The sequence below is a fragment of the Rattus rattus genome, chromosome 15 (genome assembly GCF_011064425.1).
Source record: "Rattus rattus isolate New Zealand chromosome 15, Rrattus_CSIRO_v1, whole genome shotgun sequence".
NCBI lineage: Eukaryota > Metazoa > Chordata > Mammalia > Rodentia > Muridae > Rattus > Rattus rattus.
Genome location: NC_046168.1, coordinates 63,470,467 through 63,494,313, shown reverse-complemented (window position 1 = coordinate 63,494,313; position 23,847 = coordinate 63,470,467). Strand labels below are relative to the sequence as shown.

Below are 23,847 nucleotides of genomic sequence, written 5' to 3'. Positions count from 1 at the left end.
ATATTGGGCATCATTTTGGGTCTTGCCATCACCCCGGGTGACTTTCTAGAACTTCTTTTTCCTCATTCTGGTTTTGCTGACCCTCGAATCTGTTGTACTTGTGCCATCTTTCAGCACTGACCGCTGCTTCAGGTCCTCCACTCCTCATCTCAATTTCTTCCTTCTGGAAGACTTTGTGCTCGACGAGCTTGACTCCCTAAGCGACAACTCTGGGCATCGCCATCATTCCTAAGAAGCTCTGGTTAAACAGATGAGCCTTCCATTCCAATCTGCAGCGGGACATCTCTACTCGCTATGTGTACCGATCACGTGTTTACGGAGGCACACACCCCCTAGGCTGACCCCGGAAGGCGCTTTCATTTTTCCATCCTCCTGCGTCTGCAGGCTCCGTCCGTGGCTGGAACAAGGTTTGGACACAGGCTCCGCCTGCGCAGGGCGTGTCCCTCGGGGCGTGGCGCGCCTGAGCGACGCGAGCAGGCGAGGGCCGACGTACCGTACGTGCCTCCGCCGCGGTCCGGGGGCTGCGGGCCGCACCGCCGCCCTCTCGGAGGCGGGCCCGGCAGACGGCGGCGGCCATGTTTGTGGCGCGCAGCATCGCGGCGGACCACAAGGACCTCATCCACGATGTGTCTTTCGACTTCCACGGGCGCCGGATGGCCACCTGTTCCAGCGACCAGAGCGTCAAGGTGCGCGCGGCAAGCTCGACTACCCAGGGCCGGGTACAGAGGGGAGGGAGGCGGCACAGAAGGGACTAATCCTGACCGAGGCGTGCGAGACACAAAGCCGCGGACGCCGCCACGCCGGAAGCGGCGAGAGCCCTCCCCGTCGGCGGATTGTGGGGTCACGGGCGCCCGCGCTCGGGGCGTTTTCCTACCGCGCCTGCGCGGGGCGGCTCTCTGCCTCGGGGCACTGAGCGCACGCGCACGCTGGGTCTGCGGAGTGGGCCGCGGCTGTGGTCTAACGCGTTTGGCCTTCTCGTGGGGATGTGTGTCTCATTTCATTGGGTCTCGCCTGTATTCCTTTGCCCAGGACGCATGGGATTCCTTGAAGGGATATTATTATTATTACATGCCAGTTTCATACACACGTTTTCTAGACCTGGCAGTAGCCCTCCAGTCTCAGTTTCAGCCATGCTGGGGTTACGAGTATGAACTCCTTCACGACGCCAGAATAGCTGAACACCAGCTTTTAATTCTTGTTCGTGTTCAAGTGGCCTCTGAAGGTGGTTATCACAAGTGTCCGTTGAATATGCTACGATGTACTTTTTTGGAAACAGGGTCTCAGTTTTGTAGCCCTGATGATCTGCCTGCCTCTGCCGAGAGTGGTATGGTTAAAGATGGGAGCCACCAGGAACGACTCCATTGCCCTAACCCCACAATTTTAAAGACTTATTCGTGTGAGTGTTGTGTCTGCGTGTGTGAATGTGCACTGCCCGGCGTCTCTGCAGGTCGATAGAGGGAGTTCAGATTGTGATCCTTCTTGTTGGGAGGACCGCGCCCGGGTCCTTGGTTGGCCAACGAGCACAGCTGATGTAGGTAGCAGACATCTTTGGGAATGGTATTTACTAAGATAAATATGGCAATCTTGGGAGAGAACGTAATTCTGCATTGCAAAGCTTACGTGCATAATACACTACCAAGACAACCAGTGAAGGCTACCAAACTGCCTTGAGCTTTCCCAGCTTGGCCTCAGGACTGCTTCTGTTCACACTGTTGGAAGTAGGCAAGAAAAGAAGTCTCTCGAAGCCTTTTATTAGGTCTTTATCACACTAGGAGAGATGACCTACAGCTGACTTTCTTAGCCTGAGCAGCCTGCTTAGAGAACCAGAGAAGCTGTCTTGAGCCCCTCACTAGGTCACTAGGTGGAAATGGTTGGTGGCTCATCCAAAGTTCCTCAAAGCTCTTAAGAGTAAAAAGTGCAGGCGGCCGGGCTGGAGCTGTGCCTTCAGGAGGGCAGTCAGGTGCAGTCTTGGAGGACTTGTGGAAGAGTTCCAGATAGTTGGTACTTGGATTAAGGGCAGTTAGGTTGTCCAGAGCACATTTTCTTACATTTCTCATTTTTCGACACTACGTCGCAGCCTAGGCTGTCTTGGAACTCTCTGTGTAGAACAGACTGTCCCGGAACTCACAGAGTTCTACCTGCCTCTGCCTCCCAAGTGCTGGGATTTACAAGTGTGGGTCACTACTCCTGGCTAGAGTACTTTGTGTTACTTATACACCTTTAAAAAAAAAAATCTGTGCAAATGATAGACTTTCTCTTTAGAAAAAGTTCCTGGGCTGGAGAGGTGGCTCAGTGGTTAACAGTACTGACTGATCTTCTAGAAGTCCTGAGTTCAAATCCCAGCAACCACATGGTGGCTCACAACCATCTGTAATGAGATCTGATACCCTCTTCTGGTGTCTGAAGACAGCTCCAGTATACTTACATATAATAAATCTTTAAAAAAAAAAAAAGAAAGAAAAAAAAAGAGAAAAAGTTCCTGTGGGCTGGAGAGTGCCCCATGAGTAAGAATGAGTACTCCTCTCCAGAGGGACTAATATTCTGAGGCTCTCGACCATCTGTAACTGCAGCTCCAGTAGATCCAGTGCTGCCTTCTGGCTTCTTTGTGGTCTTCACTCAAAATGTGCACGCGCACACACACACACACACACACACACACACTTATACATGTAAGTGGTTCTTTAAAAAAAAGTAACTAGTAAGTTCCTTGCTGTCTGCACACTGGTTGTATTTACCAGTCTTTTCTATTCTTTGAATGATTTTTACTGTCTAAAATTTTAAAGAATTTCATCGAGCTGGATGTGGTAGCACATGCCTTTAACCCCAGCTCGTAGGAGCCTGAGGTAGTTGGATTAGTTCCATGCCAGTGTGGTCTTATATAGTGAGTTCCAGGACAGTCAGCACTGTGTAGAGACCCTGTCTTAAAAGCAGAAGGCTGGGAGATGGTGGTGTACGCCTTTAATCCTGACACTCAAGAGGCAGAGGCCAGCTTGGGTAACAGCAAGTTCCAGAACAGCCAGGACTACACACTGAGAAAAACAAAACAGACAGCATTTTGTCAAGTTCATTCTGGATAGTTGAATGTCAGTGCTGACTTTATAAGGGTCATTATTTTTATGAGTGCATGTGTCCGTACCAGGATGAGGTCTGAAGGAGCTGATCCCTTGGGGTTGGAGGCAATTGTGAGCCACATGTGGGTGCTGAGAACTGAACCAGGGTTCTCTACAGGAGCAGTGCTCTCAATTGGTGAGCCAGCTTTCCAACTCCTTCACTGTGTGTGTGTGTGTGTGTGTGTGTGTGTTGTTAGCTTTACATGATGAATTACTTTTTTTCCCAATATTGCTACATTTTCTTAGTAATTACCAGTCCTTAATACATTTTTGATAGATTAAATTGGGACTTTTTTATAATCTATGATTTCCTTGGTGTTTTTATTGAATATTTTACTTTAGCTTTGTTTCACATACCGCTGATCAATGTTATCTTGTTTAATTTTTATTATTTTATATGAATGGATAAGTGTTTGCACATGTATCTGTCCCTCTAGGGCCTCCAGAGGTCAGAAGAGGGTACAGGGTGCTGGGAATTGAACCTGGGTCCTGTAGGAGAACAGCAGTGCTCTTATCCCCTGAGACATCTCTCTAGCGCTGGTTGATGCTATTTATTTTATTTTACCACATTAAAATTTGTTTGTTGGGCTGGAGAGATGGCTCAGCGGTTAAGAGTACCCGACTTATCTTCCAGAGGTCCAAGTTCAATTCCCAGCAACCACATGGTGGCTCACAACCATCTGTAATGAGATCCGATGCCCTCTTCTGGTGCGTCTGAAGACAGCTACAGTGTACTTATATATAATAAATGAATAAATCTTTAAAAAAAAAATTGTTTGTTACCTCAAAGTGAATAGCCACCGTGTGTGTGTGTTTCCCCACTCATCTGGTCTGGAACTCATAGGCCAGCCTGGTCTGGAATTTAGAGAAATACCTGCTTCTGTCTCCCAAGAGTTAGGATTAAAGGTTATGCCACCAAGCTTGGTCCCACTGTGCTCTTGCCATCAGTTATAAAAGTGTGGGATGCAGTGTATCTGAAGACTGTTTTCACTTCTAAATTGACACTGTATCCAATAACTTCTATCCTCATCTCTCTAAGCCTCCTGGTTACATCTTCCTGGCTTAGATGGAACAGGATGACTGCCTTTGTTTATGTTGTAAGCAAATTCTTTTTCACAATTCACTTACTTAGTGCCAGAGTTCGTATGTTTATTTTTTATCCTTTCTGTTGGTGAGTTCAAAGGCTAAAAATGGTTTTCAGGGGCAGTACTGAAATGCTTCTATAGTTCTGAAGCACAAGCAAAGTGTGGGTGCCTTAGAAAGTGTGTCAGGAAGTGCCCTTCCAGCATGATTACAGGCTTCTGGCTGTGAGTTAGGTGCTGGTGAATGGCCAGTTATGTCAAGTCAGGTGTCTGTAACCAGAAATACACACTAAAAAGTTCTAAACTGCTAGGGACAGTGTTTTCATTAGTCAAGTTCCTCAGTAGAGCATAGTTGGGGTAGCACATGAGACTCTGGGCTCAGGCTTAGTCTGTACACCACTAGCACCTGGTAGTACCAGGGTTTTGGGGAAGGGGTGGCAGGAGGAAGTGGAGGACCGCGGTTGACTGTTAGAGCTCAGCTTCAGTGCTGCGGGATTGGCAGCCCGAGGGTGGGTGCGTCCTTCGTGGAGTGAGGTCCCTGGCTGTGCTCATTTGCCTTTGCTTCCTTACAGGTGTGGGATAAGAGCGAGAGCGGAGATTGGCACTGCACAGCCAGTTGGAAGGTCAGTGTTTTACATGGTTGAGAGAACTGAAATGTTTGCTGTTTTAGTGGACTGACTTGGTGCTCAGCTTTGAGAAAATGATAAACCTGACACAGTGTTTGTTTCTTGGAAATAGAGTTTGTTTTTTAACTTACCGTTTTGTTATTAAAGTAATAGTAAATTTGATAATAAGGAAATTTGTAGGTCTGGCCAGTGCCTTGGGAGGCTGAGGCAGGAGATTGCCATGAGTTAGAGACCAGCCTGGATACAGAGTGAGACCTTGTCTCAAAACAAAACCAAAGAGTGCAAAAATAGTGGTTTTGTAGCATTCTGAAATAACTACCTCTAGGGTTTTAGCATATTTCTTGTTTTTTCCCTTCCTCTTACTGTCCAACTTTATGTTCTTTCTCAAACAAAAACAAAAACGAAAAAATCCATAAAGCCCGTCTAAAACCACAAAATGAAAATTAAAACAAGCAGAAGACTAAGACAAAAAATGCCAGAAGAAAGCAAAATAAAGCAGAAACTTCATAAAATGACCATGGATGTCTTTGTGTTGGCCATGCTCCTGGGCACGGGGCCTGCCTGAGGTGTGGTTGATATACACAGTGAGTCGCCACCGGGGAAAGCAGATTTTCCCTATGCTGACAGCTCTCAGTTTAGATAGTCTCATGTCTAAGGTGGGACCCTATGTCCAGTTCTCTCAGCTCTGGAACCCTCCTGGCCTGAACCTCTGTATGCTCCGTAGTCTGTGTGCACTGCCCCCGTTGTGCTAGAAGACACGGTTTCCTTGGTGTCGTCTGTCACTTCTGGCTGGTAAAGTCTTTCTGCCTTCTCTTCAGGTAGATCCTTGGCCTGGGAGGGAGGGTTTGGATGACAACATCCCATGTAGGACCAAGTGCTCCAAAGTCTGCCACTCCCTACCTTGTTGTGGGACTCTGTTAACTCCCATCGACCGCACCGAGCAGCTTCTCTGATGAGGGTCGAGCAAGGCACTGGTCTATGGGCATAGCAGTCTGTCGCTAGGAGTCATTTATTAAGATCTTTGTTAGAATAATACTAGTAATTGACCTATCCAGTTCTTGGCCATTTTAGCAGTGTCAGGTATGAGTTCTGTCTCAGGGAGTAGGCCTTAAGTCCAGTCAGAAAGTGGTTGGTTTCTTCCACAGTATGTTTTCTGCTGTGTTCTAATTTGTCTTGCAGATGGGTCACTTGTAGGTCACCCATGATTTATAGCTGGGTGACTCCAACTGTGACTTTCAGGTACTAACATGAGTTTTAGATTTAAATCATTGTCTTACTTCTAGTTTCAAAAATTGGTCTAAAGAGGTCCTTGCATGACTGTCATTGCTTGAGGATCAATCTGTTTCCTCCTCAGTCTGGTCCTCACAGAATGTTACTGGTCTCAGAAACAATTGCTATATTATTTATTTTCTTATTTATATAGTGGCAGGATCTCTCTACATAGCCCTGGCTGTTCTGGAACTCACTTTGTAGAATAGGCTTGCCTCAGACTCAACAGGGATCCCGCTTGCTTCTCAAATGCTGGGATTAAAGGTGTCCACCACCATGTCTGGTTTAAGATGTCTCATGTTATTGGAGCAGAGAAAGTGTTAGAAATACAGAGGAGTTGTTGGGGTCGTAGCTCCGTTAGTACAGTGCTTGCCCTACCATGCACAGAGCTCTGATTTGATTGGCAGTTGTGCAAAAACCAGATGTGGGCTCATGCCTGAAATCTTAGCACTCACCCTTAACCCAGCACTGGGGATGTGAAGGCGGGAAGAACAGAAGTTCTGGGTCATCCTTGGATACATAAGGAATTCTAAGCCCCCTGGGCTACATGAAAACACATGATAAAATAACAACAACAAAGAAACATTGAAGTGTGAGGTTTTGTAAGTGTAATGGGTAGAGTGATTGTTACATCATCTAACAAATTCCTTTCATGGTGAAATACATCAATCTGTTTTCTTTCTTGACAGCATGAGGATGCACAGTAGTAATATATGTCTATACAATGAAGTGATCCTTAATGAGCTTTAAATTAGATGTATTCCTTGACTTAAATGGAGTTATTTACCAATAAACATAAATTAGGTTGTAAGTTGAAATGTTTCTAGCATATTCATCTTGCCTAGCATCCTGCATCAGTACAGCACACTCCGGATCCTTGGTTGATCCTGACTGATCAAGGGTTAGGGCTTCTTAGGTTTGAACTTAATGCTTTCATCCATAAAATAGTTTCTTGTTTAACTTCACATCAAATAATTTAACCATTTTGTTGTTACTTTTCTGTGTATTGTTAGCTTTTAAGATTTTATTTATTTTTATTTAAGAGTTTCCTGTCTATTTATGTGCATCAAGAGCTTGCAGTGTCCTCAGGGGACGGAAGGCATCAGATCCCTGGAAATGGAGCTACAGATTGTTGTGAGCCACCATGTGGGTGCTGGGAACTGAACCCAAATCTTATGTGAGAGCAGCCACTACTCTCACCTGCTGAGCCATCTCTCCAGCTTTCTGTGTTAGCTCTTGAATCAAATAATTCTGCAATTGTGAGGACCCAAGTTTGGAACCACATAAAATGTGTGTGGGAGGCAGCTTGTTCTTGTAATCCCAGTGCTGGGGTGATAGAGCCTAAAGGATCTACAGGAGCTGGCTGGCCAGCAAGTCTAGCCAATCAGTGAGCTCCAAGTTCAGTGAGAGAGATGGAGAAAACACGTGCATGTGTGTGTATGCACATGCACACATTCAAAATAAGGTAAAGATAATTTAAAAAGAATACTAACTCTAGGAGCTGATGAGATAGCTCAGCAGTTAAGAAGACTGACTGCTCTTCCAGAGGTCTGGGGTTCAGTTCCCAGCAACCACATAATGACTCATGCCACCTACAAAGGGATCTGATGCCATCATCTGGCATATAGGTGTACATGTGGACAGAGCACTCATACATAAGAAAAGAATAAATAAATAAATAAATAAATAATCCTCTCCAAGTCCACTATTCTAAATATCTTCCAAAAGTTCTGTTTTTAGAAATTAACTTTCTATTTAAATGTTACATTGCTGTCTTTCTTGTCTTACTGAAGTAAAACTACTTGTGTTCTATTATTTTTGCAAGTAAAATGATATGTGTGAAGTGAGTAAAATCAGTTTGCTTTTTAAACAGACACATAGTGGATCTGTATGGCGTGTGACATGGGCTCATCCTGAGTTTGGACAAGTTTTGGCTTCCTGTTCTTTTGACCGAACAGCAGCCGTATGGGAAGAGATAGTAGGAGAGTCAAACGATAAACTTCGAGGACAGAGTCACTGGGTAAGATGGGTTCCTGTTCCCTCTTCCATATTCTCCCGTTTGTTTCACTTTGGCTTGGCTTGCTAGGTCTCTCATTGTTCCAGTGGGGAAACCAAAGGATTTCTTCATACCAGATTCTGTGTATTTGTGTATTTTGTATGATTTGTATAGTAATTACTCTATGGTTTTAGGCTTCTGGTTTGTAGTTATTTTGCAATGCCTGGGATTGAACCCAGGGCTTCGTGCACTATCACTGAGCTACAGTCCAAGGTCCCCTTCCCTTCGCCTACTTTAAATTCCACCTCCGCCTTTGTCAGGTGATTTTACCTGTGTGCTGCTTAGATTCCTCAACTCTTAAAGAAGAGAATTAAACTAGATTATAAGTCCTTTCCACCACTTTCGTTGAAGTTTATCATATGAAGTGTTTTATTTTCCTTTCAATTTATTTTTCTTTTTTTTTTTTCTTTTTTTTTCGGAGCTGTCAATTTATTTTTCTTAATAATCACACACAATATAAAATCCAAAGCTGTAAAAGGGTACGTGCATCTTATCCTGCCTTCTGGTTCTGCTCTAAGGGTGTTTAGTCTGCGGGCGTTTGTCTTGTCTCTGGTGCAGTCCATTCCTTTACTGAAGCCGCAGAAGGCACAGGCCTCACGTTTACTATTAAAGGAGCCCACTTGGTTTGACTCACTGCTTGCAGCACGCTTTGTATGACAGCTATGTATACAAAAGTGCGAACATTTCTGGTGGTGACGAGTCTGCTCAGTGAGATTACTAACATAATACACGATGCTTTCTAAAGGCAGACTTTCTTCTCTCGTAAAGGCATAACTGTTCATTAGTTTGTTATGAGATTGCATACGCAAAGTGCTTCACTGGAAATAGAGACCAGGAGTGGCTTTAAGTTCCTGATGCAAGGATGAAAACCTAATAAATGGCGAGTTGTCTGTGTGATTCTAAAACATTTGTTCTTCAGATCCATCATATTTCTTTTTGTGTATGGTTTAAATTGTATTTTATATTTTTCCAGGTGAAAAGGACAACTCTAGTGGACAGCAGAACATCTGTTACAGATGTGAAATTTGCTCCCAAGCACATGGGTCTGATGTTAGCAACCTGCTCTGCAGATGGCATCGTGAGAGTCTATGAGGCCCCAGATGTGATGAACCTCAGCCAGTGGTCCCTGCAGCACGAGATCTCGTGTAAGCTGTGCTGCAGCTGCATTTCTTGGAACCCTTCCAGGTAAGCGCACGCCAAACCTCCGAAAGTCTTCCAAAGCAGGCGAGGGGTTTTTCAAGCTAAGAATTTACTGGCTTAATTTTTCAGATGCTTTTTGTAATACATAATATTATCTAAAAGAAAGTTTCCACTTTCCTATATCCATAAAATGGTGGAACCCATTCATTATCAATAGTTGAGAACTTCTACAAAATTTTCTATGTATATAAAAATAAATTAGAATATTTTTAAGAGACAGATCTGTGCAGAAATACCAACCCAAGAAGACATACTATACTCAGTCATGTGTAGAACTCATACATTTTCCTCAAGTTTCTTTTTCTTACAAAAAAATACTTGTGAATAAAATTTGAAGACATTTTAGTATATAATTTATTTTAATCTTTTTCTTTTTTCTTTTTTCTTTTTTTTTTTTTTTTTTTTTGGAGCTGGGAACCGAACCCAGGGCTTTGCACTTGCTAGGCAAGCACTCTACCACTGAGCTAAATCCCCAACCCCATAATTTATTTTAAAGCATCCAATTAATCCCTTAAACAATTAACTAATTGGAAGGATTCTCACCTTATTGCCTATGCTGGTCTAGAACTTGCTGTGTTGAACTTACTGTCCTGCTTCAGCCTCCTGAATGTTGGCATAGTAGAAAAACAGTCATCATATCTGTCTCTTCATTATTCCTGTTTAATGCTCCATGTTGAGTGCGATTGTATGACTATGCTATGGTTGCTTTTAAAAGATTTTAAACAAAGCTATTACTTAATTTTATGTGTATGTCGGTGAACACATGTGTCTGGTGTCCTTAGAGGTGTGAAGTAGGTGTTGGATCCTTGTGACTGGAGTTACAGATTGTTGTGAGTCACCGTGTGGGTGCTTGGAATGAAACCTGGGTCCCCTGGAGGAGCAACACACGTGATCGTAACAGCTGAGACATCTTTCCAGTGCCCATATTTGCTTTCTATTTATCTTTTTAATCACTCCGTAAGAAAATCTGCAGATATCTAGAAGAGTAGAAAACAAAACCAAAAGTTCTCTTTTTCTAAAAGGAAATGCCATCATTAGTTTATATTCTAGATTTTGATTCTGGTAGCTACTGTTACATACGTAGATGATTTATTCTGTTGGTTCTTGCTCTGTTTGATCTAAAGTGTTTATATTCACTGATACCTGAATATGACTGGTATGTGTTTTATTTGTGGTAATCTTTATAGTTGTTATGTTGGTAATTAAGTTCTAAACTTCTCTGTATTTAGTGATTTATTAGTTCTTAGATTATGACTCCTTGCTTAAACTTTAAAAGTTTTTATTTTATGTATATTGGTATTTCTTCTATTTGTATATCTTTACACCTCCATCAGGCAGTGTCTTTGGAAGCCAGAGAGGGCATTAGATTCTCTGGAACTGAGGTACAGGCCACCGTGAGCCAGCATGTATGTGGGTGCTGGGAATCGAACCCAGGTCTTCTGGAAGAGCAGCCAGTGCTCTTAACCTTGTAGTCATCCATATAGTCCCAACGATTCCTCTCTTACAAAGGAGAAAATTAGCCACATGATGGTAGTGCATGCCTCATATCCCAGGACTCCAGAGGCAGAGGTAGGTGACTCTCTGAGTTTGAGGCCAGCCTGGTCTATGGAGTGAGTTCCAGGACAGCCAGGGCTACACAGTGAAACCTTGTCTTGATAATCTAAAGGGGATGGGGAGGAGAAAGGAGAGGTGGAAAGACAGAGAGAATGGATGAGCTTACTTTGCTTCTGTTTCATGTTGAGCCTTCTCCTTTTGTTCATTTTTGTTACATTGTTATAAATGCATGATAAATATTTATAATATTTGGGTTCTGTGAATACTTAACATAGGTATAGATGTTTTGTCTATACCATGAGTCTAGTTGATTCTAAAATTTAACTAGCAGCCAGGTTATGTGAATATTTGTTATAGATATACTTTCTCATGAAGCTGTTGTTTACATAGAATAATCTCTTCATACCTTTAGTTATTACCATAGCTCCTTATAGTTTAAGTTTCCAATTGGATTAGTGGATCTAATCATGTGATGCTTTAGTAACAAAGCTGTAGTTAGCTTTAATAATAAATAACTACATTTTTCCTGTTGCTGATGTTTGAAGTAAGAAAGTCTCTAAGGTATGTCAGCTGTTGGAATGCCCTTGTTTAGAAGAGCGCTCCTTGAGAAGCAGTCCTGAGGGACAGTGGGAGGTTCTCATGTGCACATGTAGTGTGGCAGGTCTATGGTGGACATCCAGATGTGATGGTGAGGTCAGGCTGACTTGTAGGTTATTCGTCTGCTTGAGTCCAGTTCTTAATTTTAATTAATGCAGTGGGTTACTGCATTACATGAGTGCTTCCCTTCCTTTCCAGCTCTCGTGCTCACCCCCCCATGATCGCTGTGGGAAGTGATGACAGCAGTCCAAATTCAATGGCCAAGGTTCAGATCTTTGAGTACAATGAAAACACCAGGTGAGTTCTGCTTTGTTCAGAATTGAGTTATGTTTTTTTTTTTTTTTTATTAACTTGAGTATTTCTTATATACATTTCGAAAGTGTTATTCCCTTTCCGGTTTCCAAACAAACCCTCCCCCTCCCTGAGTTATGTTTTAAGTAAGTGATTGTTTCTTTATTATCTGCATTGTACATGTTTCATTGTATAGTTACTGGTTTCCTGAGAGACACCAAGTTCTGTGCTATGCTTTCATTTATAGTTGGTGTTTTTTTCTTCCAAAACAGGGTTTTTCTGTGTAGCCCTGGCTGTCCTGGAGCTCCCTCTGTATATCAGGCTGGCCTTGAACTCAGAGATCTACCTGCCTCTGCCTCCCAAGTGCTGGAATTCATGGTGTGTACCATCACAGCCTGGCCTGATGCTTTTTAAGAAAAGATTTCTTTCCGGACTCCTGCCTGCATTATTTTTCTGTGTGCCATGTGCATGCCTAGTCACATGTCTTAAGGGGTCATTAGAGCTCTGGAATTACAGTTGTGGTGGGTGTGGGTGCTGGGAATAAAGACCAGGCCTTCTACAGGAACAGAAGTGTGCTCTACAGTGCTGAGCTGGCTCTCTAGCCCCATTGCTGTTAGCTTTTTGAGACAGTCTCATGCTACTCCCGGTTGGTCCTGAATGAGAGTTCATTCGATTTTCCTATTTCAGCCTTTTGAGTAGGTTGAGCTTAAGGGATGCACCCAGTTTGTGAAGAGGAAACTGAAGAGGAGATAGATAGTATCTGGTACCTCAACCTGTATTACCTTGTAGAGAAAATGGGACATAAGACTAAGGAGTGGGACAAGCTTTCAGAACTAAAAGAATCAGGATGTTTAGTTTTCTACGTGGGGAAACCTGGTTTAAAGATTAGGTTAGGAATGTTTACTTAGCCCAGGACCTACGGGGTGAGTAGAAGTTGGCAGAAAGCCTTTCGAGTGACTAAGACTGTATCTGATAAGACCTGGGAACAAGACTTTGTTAGCCCTGCCACTTTAACAGAACAGGCAGAGGGGACGTGACAGGCAGGCAGACGCAGTAGCCTGTTCCACTGCTGTAGTGTTGTCTTACTTGTCGTGCCCATTTGAGCACAGGGCCAAACGGTACTTTAACTCTTCATAGGAGTGATAAGTATTTTAGAAGGGAACGTGAGTGGTTGGTGAAGTTATCTAGTTGGGAGATGACAGTGGCTTTGGCATAAAGTAGGGACAATGAGAAAGGGGAAGATAGCAAGGTACTGCAGGTACCTCGTGCATTTATCTCCCTGCTTAGAACATCTGAACACAAAAGCTTTGACACTAACATTTTTCACAACTGAACACACCAACAGCCTGTGGTGAAGTCTTAGGTCAAATATCAAGAGTCACAAGTAGAAAACAAGGTTTTTGTTAGCCACCCTGTACCTCTTTGTTTTGACAGTCTCACTGTGGAGTCTGTGGTCATTTTAGAACTCATTCTGTAGACTAGGCCTTCTGTGTGCTGTGATTTATTTGCTCTCCTGTCTCTCCCAAATACCAGGGATCACCTCTGTACCTCCATACCAGGCATGCAAGGTGCCCTCTTCCTCTGTAAAAAAATAAAAAAATCTGACTAAGTCTGTCAGTTGGCTACTCTGAATAGAAACTACTTTAGACAACTGTTATTTAAATCTGTTTTTATGAAGTATTTTGAATATTTCAGAAGCACCAGTAAGAGCTGAAGATAAGAACATGAATGTAGGGGCTGGAGATGGTTGCGGTTAAGAGCACCACTGCTCTTCCAGAGGTCATGAGTTCAATTCCCAGCAACCACATGGTGGCTCACAACCATCTGTAAAGAGATCCGATGCCCTCTTCTGGTGTATCTGAAGACAGCTACAGTGTACTTATATATAATAAATAAATAAATCTTTAAAAAAAAAAAAAAAGAACATGAATGTAATTTGGCATGGAGGTACACAGCTGGGATCTCAGCGCTTGGGAGACAGAGGCTGGCAGATTTGAGTTCAGGACTGGCCTGCTCTACATAGTGAGTTCCAGGACAACCAGAGCTATGTAGAGAAACCCCGTGTGTAAAAGAAACCAAACCAAACCAAACCAACCCCCAAACAGAAATGTAATACAGTGGCTGTATAGTACAGCGCTGACCATGGTAACATTTTCTTCATGTAGTAGAAAAAGAAGCAGCAGCGTAGTCTGTGACTGAGCCGGGTAAAGTACTGAGCGATAGCTGCCCCTCGCTTTCAAAGTGTTCTGTAGGTGGGGTGGGGCAGGAGCACAGCGTGGAGGGCATTCTCAAGCTCCCAGGCTGCTGAGACTGCCGAAGTGAGGTGAGATTTTTCAGGTAGGTATTTCAGAGTGAAGGCTCAAGAGAATTGAAGAAAGGTAGGATGGAGAGCTCTGTCCTATCTTCGTACGTGAAGGGTTGCTTGGCTGAGTGCTTCAGCCATGTCCATGCTGTTGAACCTAAGAAGGACCAAACTCTTGACATCCTCTTCCCTTTACAGTTTGCTTGATTCCTGGTACAGTCTTATTATGTACCCCTGGCTGGCTTGGACCTTGTTATGCAGATCAGGCTGGCCTTGGAGCCCTGGGAATCCACTACCTGCCTCTGCTTCTTGAGTGCTGGGATTGAAGTTGTGAACCTCCATGACCAATTCATTGTCATCTTATTCTGTTTACTGCTGCAGAACACAATGTGAGGATAAATATTGCAGCCACCTTCAGTTTTTACTCATGCTAGGCAAGCTGGCTACCATTTAGGTTCTTGATTTTTTGAGCCAGGGTCTTACTGTGTAAATCAGGCTGCCTTTGAACTCATCGTGCTCTTTCTGCTTGATCGTATCTGTGGACCACCACACCCAGGTCTCTCTTGCAATAGCTTTCCCCTAATTTATCTTCATTCAGGCGCTTCCGGCACTCAGTACCTGTCACTGGACTTTGCTACTTCTTGGGCTCTTTCTTCCACCTTTCCCACCCTTAACCACCCTTTCAACTCTAACCCTAGGCAGGAAAGAAAAGGATAGAGGGATCGGACAACATTGCCTTAGGCTACTTCCCACTTTTGATTTTGGCTGTAAGGATATCCAATTTCCTCTTGTTTCTTTGCTAGTGACTGCTTAACAAACTGATGGACAGCAGTCAACGGCAACTTACCGACAGTCCCCTCCCCAACCCACCCACCTCTCAGGGCCCTAGCATTTACATACTTTCTCAAAAGTCCTTAGAATTCTAAACATTACATAATTACAGAACTCGCCTATCAGCAGCTGGCAAAGTCATGGCTCTGCTAGAGCTCAAGGAAGGAAAGCATAGTCTCGGGCTGTGGGCTCTGAGGCTCCGTATCCCACACCCATAATATTTTTGTTTTTCAATGAAAGTAAAATTCTCATTACAAGGACCTTTAACTTTTTCCTCTTTAAAGGAACTTGGTATGTTGCCCAGGCTGGCCAGGAACTCAGTGATCTTTTTGTGTACGTCCTAAAAGCTGAGGTCACAGGTGTATGCCGTCAGCCAACTCTCCCTTCCCTCCTTCCTGTCTGAGAGCTCACTATCTAGACCAGGCTGAAGTCATACAGTTCTCCCTGCCTGTGGAGTGTGGGATTAAAGGCATGAACCACTATGCTAGGCTCTTACCCTTTTTTAACAAAAAAAGGAAAACAAAAAGGGCTAATGAAGCCAGATTTTATTTGAGCTAAGTTTTGATTAAGTATTTTTATGGACTGGTAATCTGTTGGTGGGGTCGGAGATCTGAAATCCAGTTGTTGGTTTGGTTGTGCTCTGAGGAAATCTTCTAGCTTTTGAGCCTAGGATCCTGGACTGTGGCAGCCACTCTAGGCATCTTCTCTGTTTTGTGTTTTTTTTCACTCTGTTTTTTCTTAGAAACATTTTCTCTGTGTAGTCCTGACTGTCCTGGAACTTACTCTGTAGACCAGGCTGGCCTCAAACTTGCTTCCTCTGCCACCGTAATGTGGGGATTAAAGGTGTGGGCTACCCCACCTTGTTCATCCTGTTTTGTCTTATCTAAGGGCATTGAACTTTAGGGTCAGTCCTACCCTAATGATAATGAATAAGGAATAGATAAATTAAAATTTTTTTTTTTTTTTTTTGGAATAAGATTACATTTGTAGGCTCCAGTTTGGGCCTAGGAGTTAGTCATTTGGGGGCCACTATTGAGTGTTCCCTCAAAAGTCAAGCATTTACTGAGAGGAGTATGAAAAACATTGAGATATATTGATGAACCTTTTCATATTTCTGACTTTTTAAAAAAATTACTCATTTATTTTGAGATGGGGGTCTCCATCCACAGTCCTGGCCGACCTGGAGCTCACAGAAGATTTTCCTGCCTCTGCCTCCACAGCGCTGGGCTAAGTAGTACCCATCAAACGTAGCTCAACTGTTTTTATTATGAAGATTTATGTGTGTTCATGTACATGCGTATGCATGAGTGTACATGTGCCATCTATGTGCTGGTGCCTGCAGAGGCCTGAGGAGAAGGTTGAGATCCCTTGGAGCTGGAGCTGCAGGTGGGTGGGAACCTGGAGTAGGTGCTGGGACTCCAGCTGTGGTGCTCGGGGACACAGCAAGTGCTCTTACCCCGGAGCCGGCCGCCTCTCCAGCCTCAAGTTCTGTAGTTTTATTTCTGAAAATTTTAATTACTTTTTCTCTGACTTAGGAAATATGCAAAAGCTGAGACTCTTATGACAGTCACAGATCCTGTCCATGACATTGCATTTGCTCCAAATTTGGGACGATCTTTCCACATCCTGGCAATAGCAACCAAAGATGTAAGAATTTTCACATTAAAACCTGTGAGGTAAGTTGTAGAGAAATGCGGAATTTGAAAGTACTCTTTCCTTCTGCCTCTCTTCCTCTGAGAGAACAGTAAGGGCTCAGGTCTGCAGACCGAGTCCTCTTCTGAATGTTGCATGTGACCTTTGGAGTGAGGATTTAGTTAATTGTCCCAGTTACTTTCCTTGTTTCTCTGCTTTCTTTCTGCTACTCTGTTGGATTCCAAACCTCGTTTAGGAGAATAATGTGCTCATTTGTCTCTCCCCCCCCACCCCCCCCACCCCCCCAAAAAAAAAGAGGCAATGAGCTTCATATGTGGGGTGAAGTAAGTCCAGGTTTTGGAGAAGTCAAATGGAATGGTGTTTATGTAGCTCGAGGGCTGAGTGGTAGTGGGCAGTGGGCAGGGGACATAAGTGCACATGTTGGGAAAGAATATGGTAAGCGTATTTATTTGTATTTTTTACTTCAAATATATGTTTATGTGTGAGTGTATATACACACAAGACTCTTTGAGAACTTTGTAAATCTTTTTTTAGGAAAGAACTTACTTCTTCTGGTGGTCCAACAAAATTTGAAATCCATATTGTGGCTCAGTTTGATAATCACAATTCTCAGGTCTGGAGGGTGAGTTGGAACATAACAGGAACAGTATTGGCGTCTTCAGGAGATGACGGCTGTGTTAGGTTGTGGAAAGGTAAGGTTTTTAATAGAGGGGCACTTGTTACTTATATTTACCTTTCACTTAAAAGTATAAACTCTGAAATATATATTTAAAATTGTTTTTAATATTATTTAAAATAATTGTCTTATGTTTGTACTATTTTGAAATACCAGATTACCTAGTTCATAGAAGTTAATGGCCAATTGAATTGTTTTATTTCTATGTGGAAGAAAGCCAGTTTGAAACTAATTAGAACATGCAGTGTCTTCGGGACAAGCTAATCTGGGTATCTGCTCTATTAAACCTTGACGAGGTCTCCAGTGGTCTTTGGTAAAAGTATTTGCCTCCCATGGGTAAGGAAATGAGTATGAATGTCTGCAACACCCCAGCTCCTTTAGGGAACTGGGGGCAGAGGGAGGAGACTTCTAACCTGGTAAACACAGCTCAGTGAAAAAACCAGTAGAGTCCTTATCTTAAACAAGGTGGAAATAGGGGCCGACAGCTGAAGTTAACCTCTGCAAGGGTGCTATGGCACACATGTACCCAAACACGCATACACACATACACACAAACGCACGCATGCACACGAACACACACACGCACACACTGTCTCTCATCCTCTCAGAGACTTTAAATCTATCATCTTTTTTTTTCTTTTTAGACTCCAAAATTCAAGAATACTGGAGTTCTGATTCTGTGTTTCTTGTGTCCCACTGAGGGAACTTGGTCTAATCAGTTGACACTGCCTTTGATGTCTGTAGCATCACAGTGGGCTGACTCCATTCCGACCATCAGCTATAGAACTGCAGTGGGTCATTTGTCCTGAGTGCAGGCTGGCTAAGCCCTGATGGCCTCCCATGTTCAGTCTTACTGTATATTCTGTAGGACCAGCCCAGATTTTCCTTTCCTCAATTTGATTTTAAGGATTTCTCTGTCCTTTTTTGTTTCTAAACTTAAAGTAGGATGGCCTAGTAGTTAACCATTAGATCCTTTAACTTTGATTTACTGACTTCAGTGACTAGTTTTGCATTCAAAGAATGAGATCATGTTGGATGAACTGCTACATAGAGGTTTTTTTTTTTTTTTAAAGATTTATTTATTTATTATATATAAGTACACTGTAGCTGTCTTCAGACACACCAGAAGAGGGCATCAGATCTCATTACAGATGGTTGTGAGCCACCATGTGGTTGCTGGGATTTGAACTCAGGACCTTAGGAAGAGCAGTCAGTGCTCTTAACCACTGAGCCATCTCTCCAGCCCACATAGAGGTTTTCTTATCAATACACATCTCTGACCATAATCTACACAGTGCCCACGTAATGTGCATAGCCAAGAAGACAGCTCCAATCCTTATTTATATTCATTGTAAGAAAGACAAAGAATTTGGGTTTATTTTTTTTAAAGATTTTCTTTTGATATTAACTTGTATTTGTAGAGAGAGGTCAGACGACACTCTTGGGTATTGTTCCTTAGTTATGATTCACCTTTGTGTTTGAGAAAAGGTCTTTCTTGCCGGGAAACTCACCAGGTAGGCGAGGCTGGCTGGTCAGCTGTTGAGCCCAGAGATTTGTCTGTCCCTGATAGTCTGTTGCTGGTTCCCCCAGGCACACTGCTGCATCTGGGTTCTGTCGCTGATCTGGGTCCACATGGCTGCAAGTCAAGCCCAGCCCAGACATTAATAACCTCTTTATCTTTGAGATTAGATAATTGTGTCAGTTATTTGTCTCTGAAAGAAGGGAAATAGATAGTGATATAAGATCTTACTCTGTATTGTAGGCTGGTCTGGAGCTCACTGTGTAGCCTAGGGTTGACCCCAAACTCAGACCAATTCTTCTGTCTCAATTATAAGTCATCATGGTTGCTTTAAATTAGTAGTTCTTTGAAAACCTTAATGTATTTCATCTAAAAATTGTACTTACCGCTTACCTAGGAGTAAATGTAGCTTGCTGAAGCTGCGGAAATGCTCAGTTGGTAAAGAGCTGGCTGTAAAAGCATGAGGACTTGAGCTCAGATCTTCAGCACCTATGTAAAACCCAGGCCTACTAGTGTGCAGTTGTAACTCTAGCGCAGGGGAGCCTTAAGTAGCAAGGTGTTTGGAGCTGCCCAGACAGCTGGTATAGCTAGATTGGTGAACTCTAGGTTTAGAGAGAGAGAGAGAGAGAGAGAGAGAGAGAGAGAGAGAGAGAGAGAGAGAGACAGACAGACACAGAGACAGACCTTACCTCAAAAACTATGATGGAGAGTCCAAGGGGAAGATGGCCAGGATCAACATCTGTTTCCATGTGTAAGTTTATGCACACAAGCATATGCACATGAACGTGAATACAGGCACTCGTTATACACAAATATTTTTAGAAATGTAGCCCATACCTTGTTTCATTTCTTGCAGCTTTAGGAGAAGAGTGCTGATACATGTATTCATATGAATAGGTGTTAGTCATGTTAATGTATTTGGCTGTTTTTCTTTCAGCTAATTACATGGACAATTGGAAGTGCACTGGTATTTTGAAAGGTAACGGGAGCCCAGTAAATGGGAGTTCTCAGCTGGGAAACTCAACTCCTTCACTGAGCTCAAATATTCCAAATCTTCAAAATTCATTAAATGGAACATCTGCTGGCAGGTAGGCTCTTCTGTGGGAACTAGCAACCCATCTCCCGCCCCCACGCACTTTTTACATGTATGGGTGTTTTGCCTGCTTGTCTATCTGTCCACCACAATGTGTGCAGTGTTTGGGGAGGCCAAAGAGTCAAGTGTTTTGGAACTGGAGTTATGGATGCATGTGAGCCACCATGTAGGTGCCGGGATTCAAACCTGGGCCCTTTGCAAGAGCAGCCATGTTCTTAGTTGCTGAGCCACCTCTCCTGGTAGCCGTACTAACAGGTGAATTTTAAGATGAAATAAAGTAATTCACCAGTAATTGTCACACTTACTCTTGAAATCTCACTCTTGCCTGTATTTAGTGGGCTAGTTGGTTATAATATGGACAGCTTTTACGTCCATTGAATTATATTCTGAAATTCAGTGGTCAGTAAAGATGTTATTAGCTTTATGATTTCTGTGTTCTTTTCTGCAGCAGTGAAAGGAGACGTGGTTTAATAAGGTTGGCTCTTAGATAGACAGTCGGGTTTCTTCTGTTAGTACCTGTTGGGTAGGCTTTGTGTCAGGTCACGTTGAAGTTTTAATAAATACATTACCTCCAGCTTTGTGAGACCATTGAATGAAATGAAATGATTTGTCTTTTGTGCTTATAATAACAAGAGGAAATGGAAAAATATGAGATCTTGAAGTTTATGCGATTCTGCATACATTTAAAATTTTTTGACATAGTCTAGCCTCAGTTTTTTTCATTCAAGTTTCAAATAATGTAAATTTGTAATATAAAAATTTAAAGATATGCCTTTGGGCATAATTTGGAATAGAGGCTCTGTGGTTACGCTATTGTCATTCTAAGCAGAAGATTTTAATTTTCTCAGTTGTTTTGATACTACTGTATTTTTTTAATAAAGAAATCTTGCTGTTTGATTTTTGAGGTCTTAGGTATTTGCAACTATAAAAACTTTCCAGTTACTATGGAGAAGAACAAATTATCTTATGAAGGAAAGCATATTAGAGTTAATTTTTTAAGAACCTGCTTTAGGTTGCAGCTTCTGTACTGTGTTTTCTTTAATCTGTGTTCTTACTTTGCCAGTAGCCATCTGTGTTAGATGTGTGATGCACTCTCCCTTCTCCATTTGTGTTGTGTCCTTAGCAGAAAGCACAGCTGAGTGCACGCTAGCTGGAGTGACTGTGCTGCTGTGCTGCTTGTTGCATGCACACAGGAATGGAAACCAACTTCTTTCCCTCCCCAGCGCCGTGTGATCTCCACGATGCACCAGCAGCCTGTTCACTACTACACACAGGCCCAAAGGCCTTTAAATGACAGTGTATATAACTTCTGTACTAGTCAGACTCCTGACACTATAAATGGAAAGGCTTTTTGTTGACATATCATCACCAAAACAATTTTTTGGAATGTTCTGGAGACTAACTTGGGTTTAAAAACTGAAAAGATTGCTATTATCCTCATAAGCAGTTGGGAGGAGGGCAATTATAATTTTATTCCATTTGGAGAATATAGGAATATGTCTTTTATTTTCTAAAACAATAAGCTAAAATGATGAGTTTTTATAATTTTAATTTGAAAAATCAAATAAATATTTTCATAAAGATTGTTTTGAGTGGTAATGTGTTTACCTTTTGTAGAATTGCTCTGTAGGTGACATTATCCACATAACTACTTTACAGGTGGCATTATCCACACAACTACATCTCTTGTAATTAAAATACTAGTACAGGAACAGATCAGTAACGTGGCACCAGTTGAGCTCAAATAGTTTGTAGCCAAGCAGCACATTAGCATTTGCTGGTTTTATTGGTAGTAAAATGGTGAAAGCACTTCTAAGTTTTCATCTCATATTCATTAAGGAGATGGCTGTTTCTAATCTATGCATGAATGTTTATGGTGTGATCCTATACAACTTGGTTTCCTTTAAGACAATTTGGAAACATGAGTTGACATTTTTCAAAAAATGTGCATGCAGTTAAAATTCCGTGTCTCAGGATTTTTAATGTGTTATTTCAAAGAGTCCCTGTATTCTGAAACTTTTGACTTTGATGACAGTTATACACCTTTTCACTTACTAAACTGCATACATATTACGGGTAAGTTATGAGATGGTAGAATAACAGGCTATAATTCTTTGAGCCTTTTTATGCACCAAAATTCTGTAGGTATTCTAAGTTTTTTGCAGGAAACGAAGCCTGTGCAATGATTGTATTTCTCAAGCATGTGGAGTGCAGTAGCCAGGTCTCCCGGGTAGTGGGTTGGAGCTGGTTCTCGGTATCATGTATGCACTAACGTGTGCCTGCTGCTGCTGCAGCACATGCAGCTCTGCTGGAAAGGAAGAGCAGATGTGTGAATTAAGGAATCAAATGAGATTAGACACACTTTCAGTTTATAAAATGAATGTCTCTGTAACATACGTCCTGATGATTTTGGGGGCATTTTAACTTTAACAGATTGTATTTTTTTTAAATTTTTATACTTCTTAAGCAGCCTTGATTCAAGTGAGAGTCTTGATTTGTACTGTTCCATCGGTTGTGGCATGAATATACAGCTTTTTTCCTTCCTTCCAGCATGTTTTCTCTTCTTTGGTTCTCTTTGTATTTACTGCTTTTCTCTTTTTCTTCTGTTTCCCTCCCTCCTTTTCCCCTGTTGTTTTTGTTTTGGTGTTTTGTTCCTGTCTTCATTATTTCAGGTATTTCTTTCCCCCTCTGGATTCCCCACGGGCTGGATCAAGATGGTCCAGCTGTGCCCAGCTCCTTCCTCCTCCTGCTCCTCTGCTAGAGCACTCTTGCGATGCAGACACTGCCAACCTCCACTATCCTCACCCTCGCAGAGGATGCCTCTCTCGGCCTCTTAATCCCTTACCTGAGAATGAAGGGGTGTAAAATCCTGATTTAAAGGCCTTACCCAGATGCTTGTAAATGCTTTTATTCCGGGCTGCTTTTGGTTTCTTCATTTTCTTTTAGAAGATCCTTCCTAGTTAGGCCATGTCTTGCATGTATCACAACTCGAGTGTTTGAAACCAAACCTGTTTGTACTTCTGCACCAGGAAACCTTGGCTTCACTAGTTGGTTACCTTGGACGAGATGAGCTTCAGAAAAAGCAATATTAACTGTGAACGATTCCCAGTATCTGGTTCAAAGTGCCTGTCTTGTACATTCATTCTGTGTGGACTTGTTATCATAGAGTTCAGTTTTGTCTGTTAATGGTAGCTTCAGAGGAAAGCATATCATTGTGAACTTCACTCTGTAATTCAGACATTAAGAAATGTTTGGAATTTTATAGGCTGATGTTACAAATGACTGTAAAATAAATCATTCCTGTGTATAAAGCAGCAAATCATAAGGATATTTTTGTCTTTTTTTTTTTTTAAAGGAAAATGCCTTTTACTACTTGGAATTACTACTTAAAAATTTTGTAACTGTTCTCCAAGTAGGTTATTTAATAAAAGTATTTTAAAAGATGTGAATCTGTTGTCTTATGAGAACCACGTGTACTTGGGTTTTGTGTTTTGAGAGCCTTAAAGACGGACCTGGAACGGATTCTGTAGCCACACAACCCTTCCTCTACCTCCTGGGGATTACAGGCTTGCACCATACCTGGCTAAAATGGGTCACTTTAAGATAAGTTAGGTTTAGTGTCCTTTTCCCATGTCCCAACACAACACAAAACAAAGCAAGCAAACAAACAAACAAACCCAGAAAACAAAAGAGGAACAGGGGTAAGCAAGTGTTACACTTAAAGGTACAGAGCCGGATGGGGTGGCTCAGTGGGTGAAGATGCCTGCCACCGCGCCTGACCACCCATCTACCCTCCAGAAACCACGAGGTGCTGGGAGAGAAGCCGTCGGGCAGTTCTGACTCCACACAAGTAACATATTGAGAGTGAGTTTATACACACTAACACAAAAATGTCATTAGGGATAGAATGTCAACATGCAAATTAACATTCAGAACTGACAAGTGTCTTCAGTCTCATTATTCAACGTTGTTATGGTTATTAGTTCTT

At 42.5% G+C, this 23,847-nt stretch overlaps 1 protein-coding gene across 3 annotated transcripts; it reads left to right on the top strand.

Moving 5' to 3' along the window:
* Window positions 1–471: 471 nt before the first annotated feature.
* On the top strand, window positions 472–23,308 carry Seh1l (SEH1 like nucleoporin). Of its 3 annotated transcripts, none has more exons than XM_032886251.1 (9): window positions 472–686; window positions 4,765–4,815; window positions 7,961–8,107; window positions 9,117–9,328; window positions 11,693–11,791; window positions 16,454–16,594; window positions 17,106–17,263; window positions 19,704–19,854; window positions 22,532–23,308. In XM_032886251.1, the coding sequence occupies exons 1-9, from the start codon at window positions 576–578 to the stop codon at window positions 22,722–22,724; spliced, it is 1,263 nt and encodes a 420-aa protein (XP_032742142.1). In that variant the 5' UTR covers window positions 472–575; the 3' UTR covers window positions 22,725–23,308. The 3 variants fall into 3 exon arrangements, with proteins under 3 accessions (XP_032742142.1, XP_032742144.1, XP_032742143.1); XM_032886253.1 differs by having other exon boundaries at window positions 20,986–23,308; XM_032886252.1 differs by having other exon boundaries at window positions 20,983–23,308.
* Window positions 23,309–23,847: the final 539 nt, after the last annotated feature.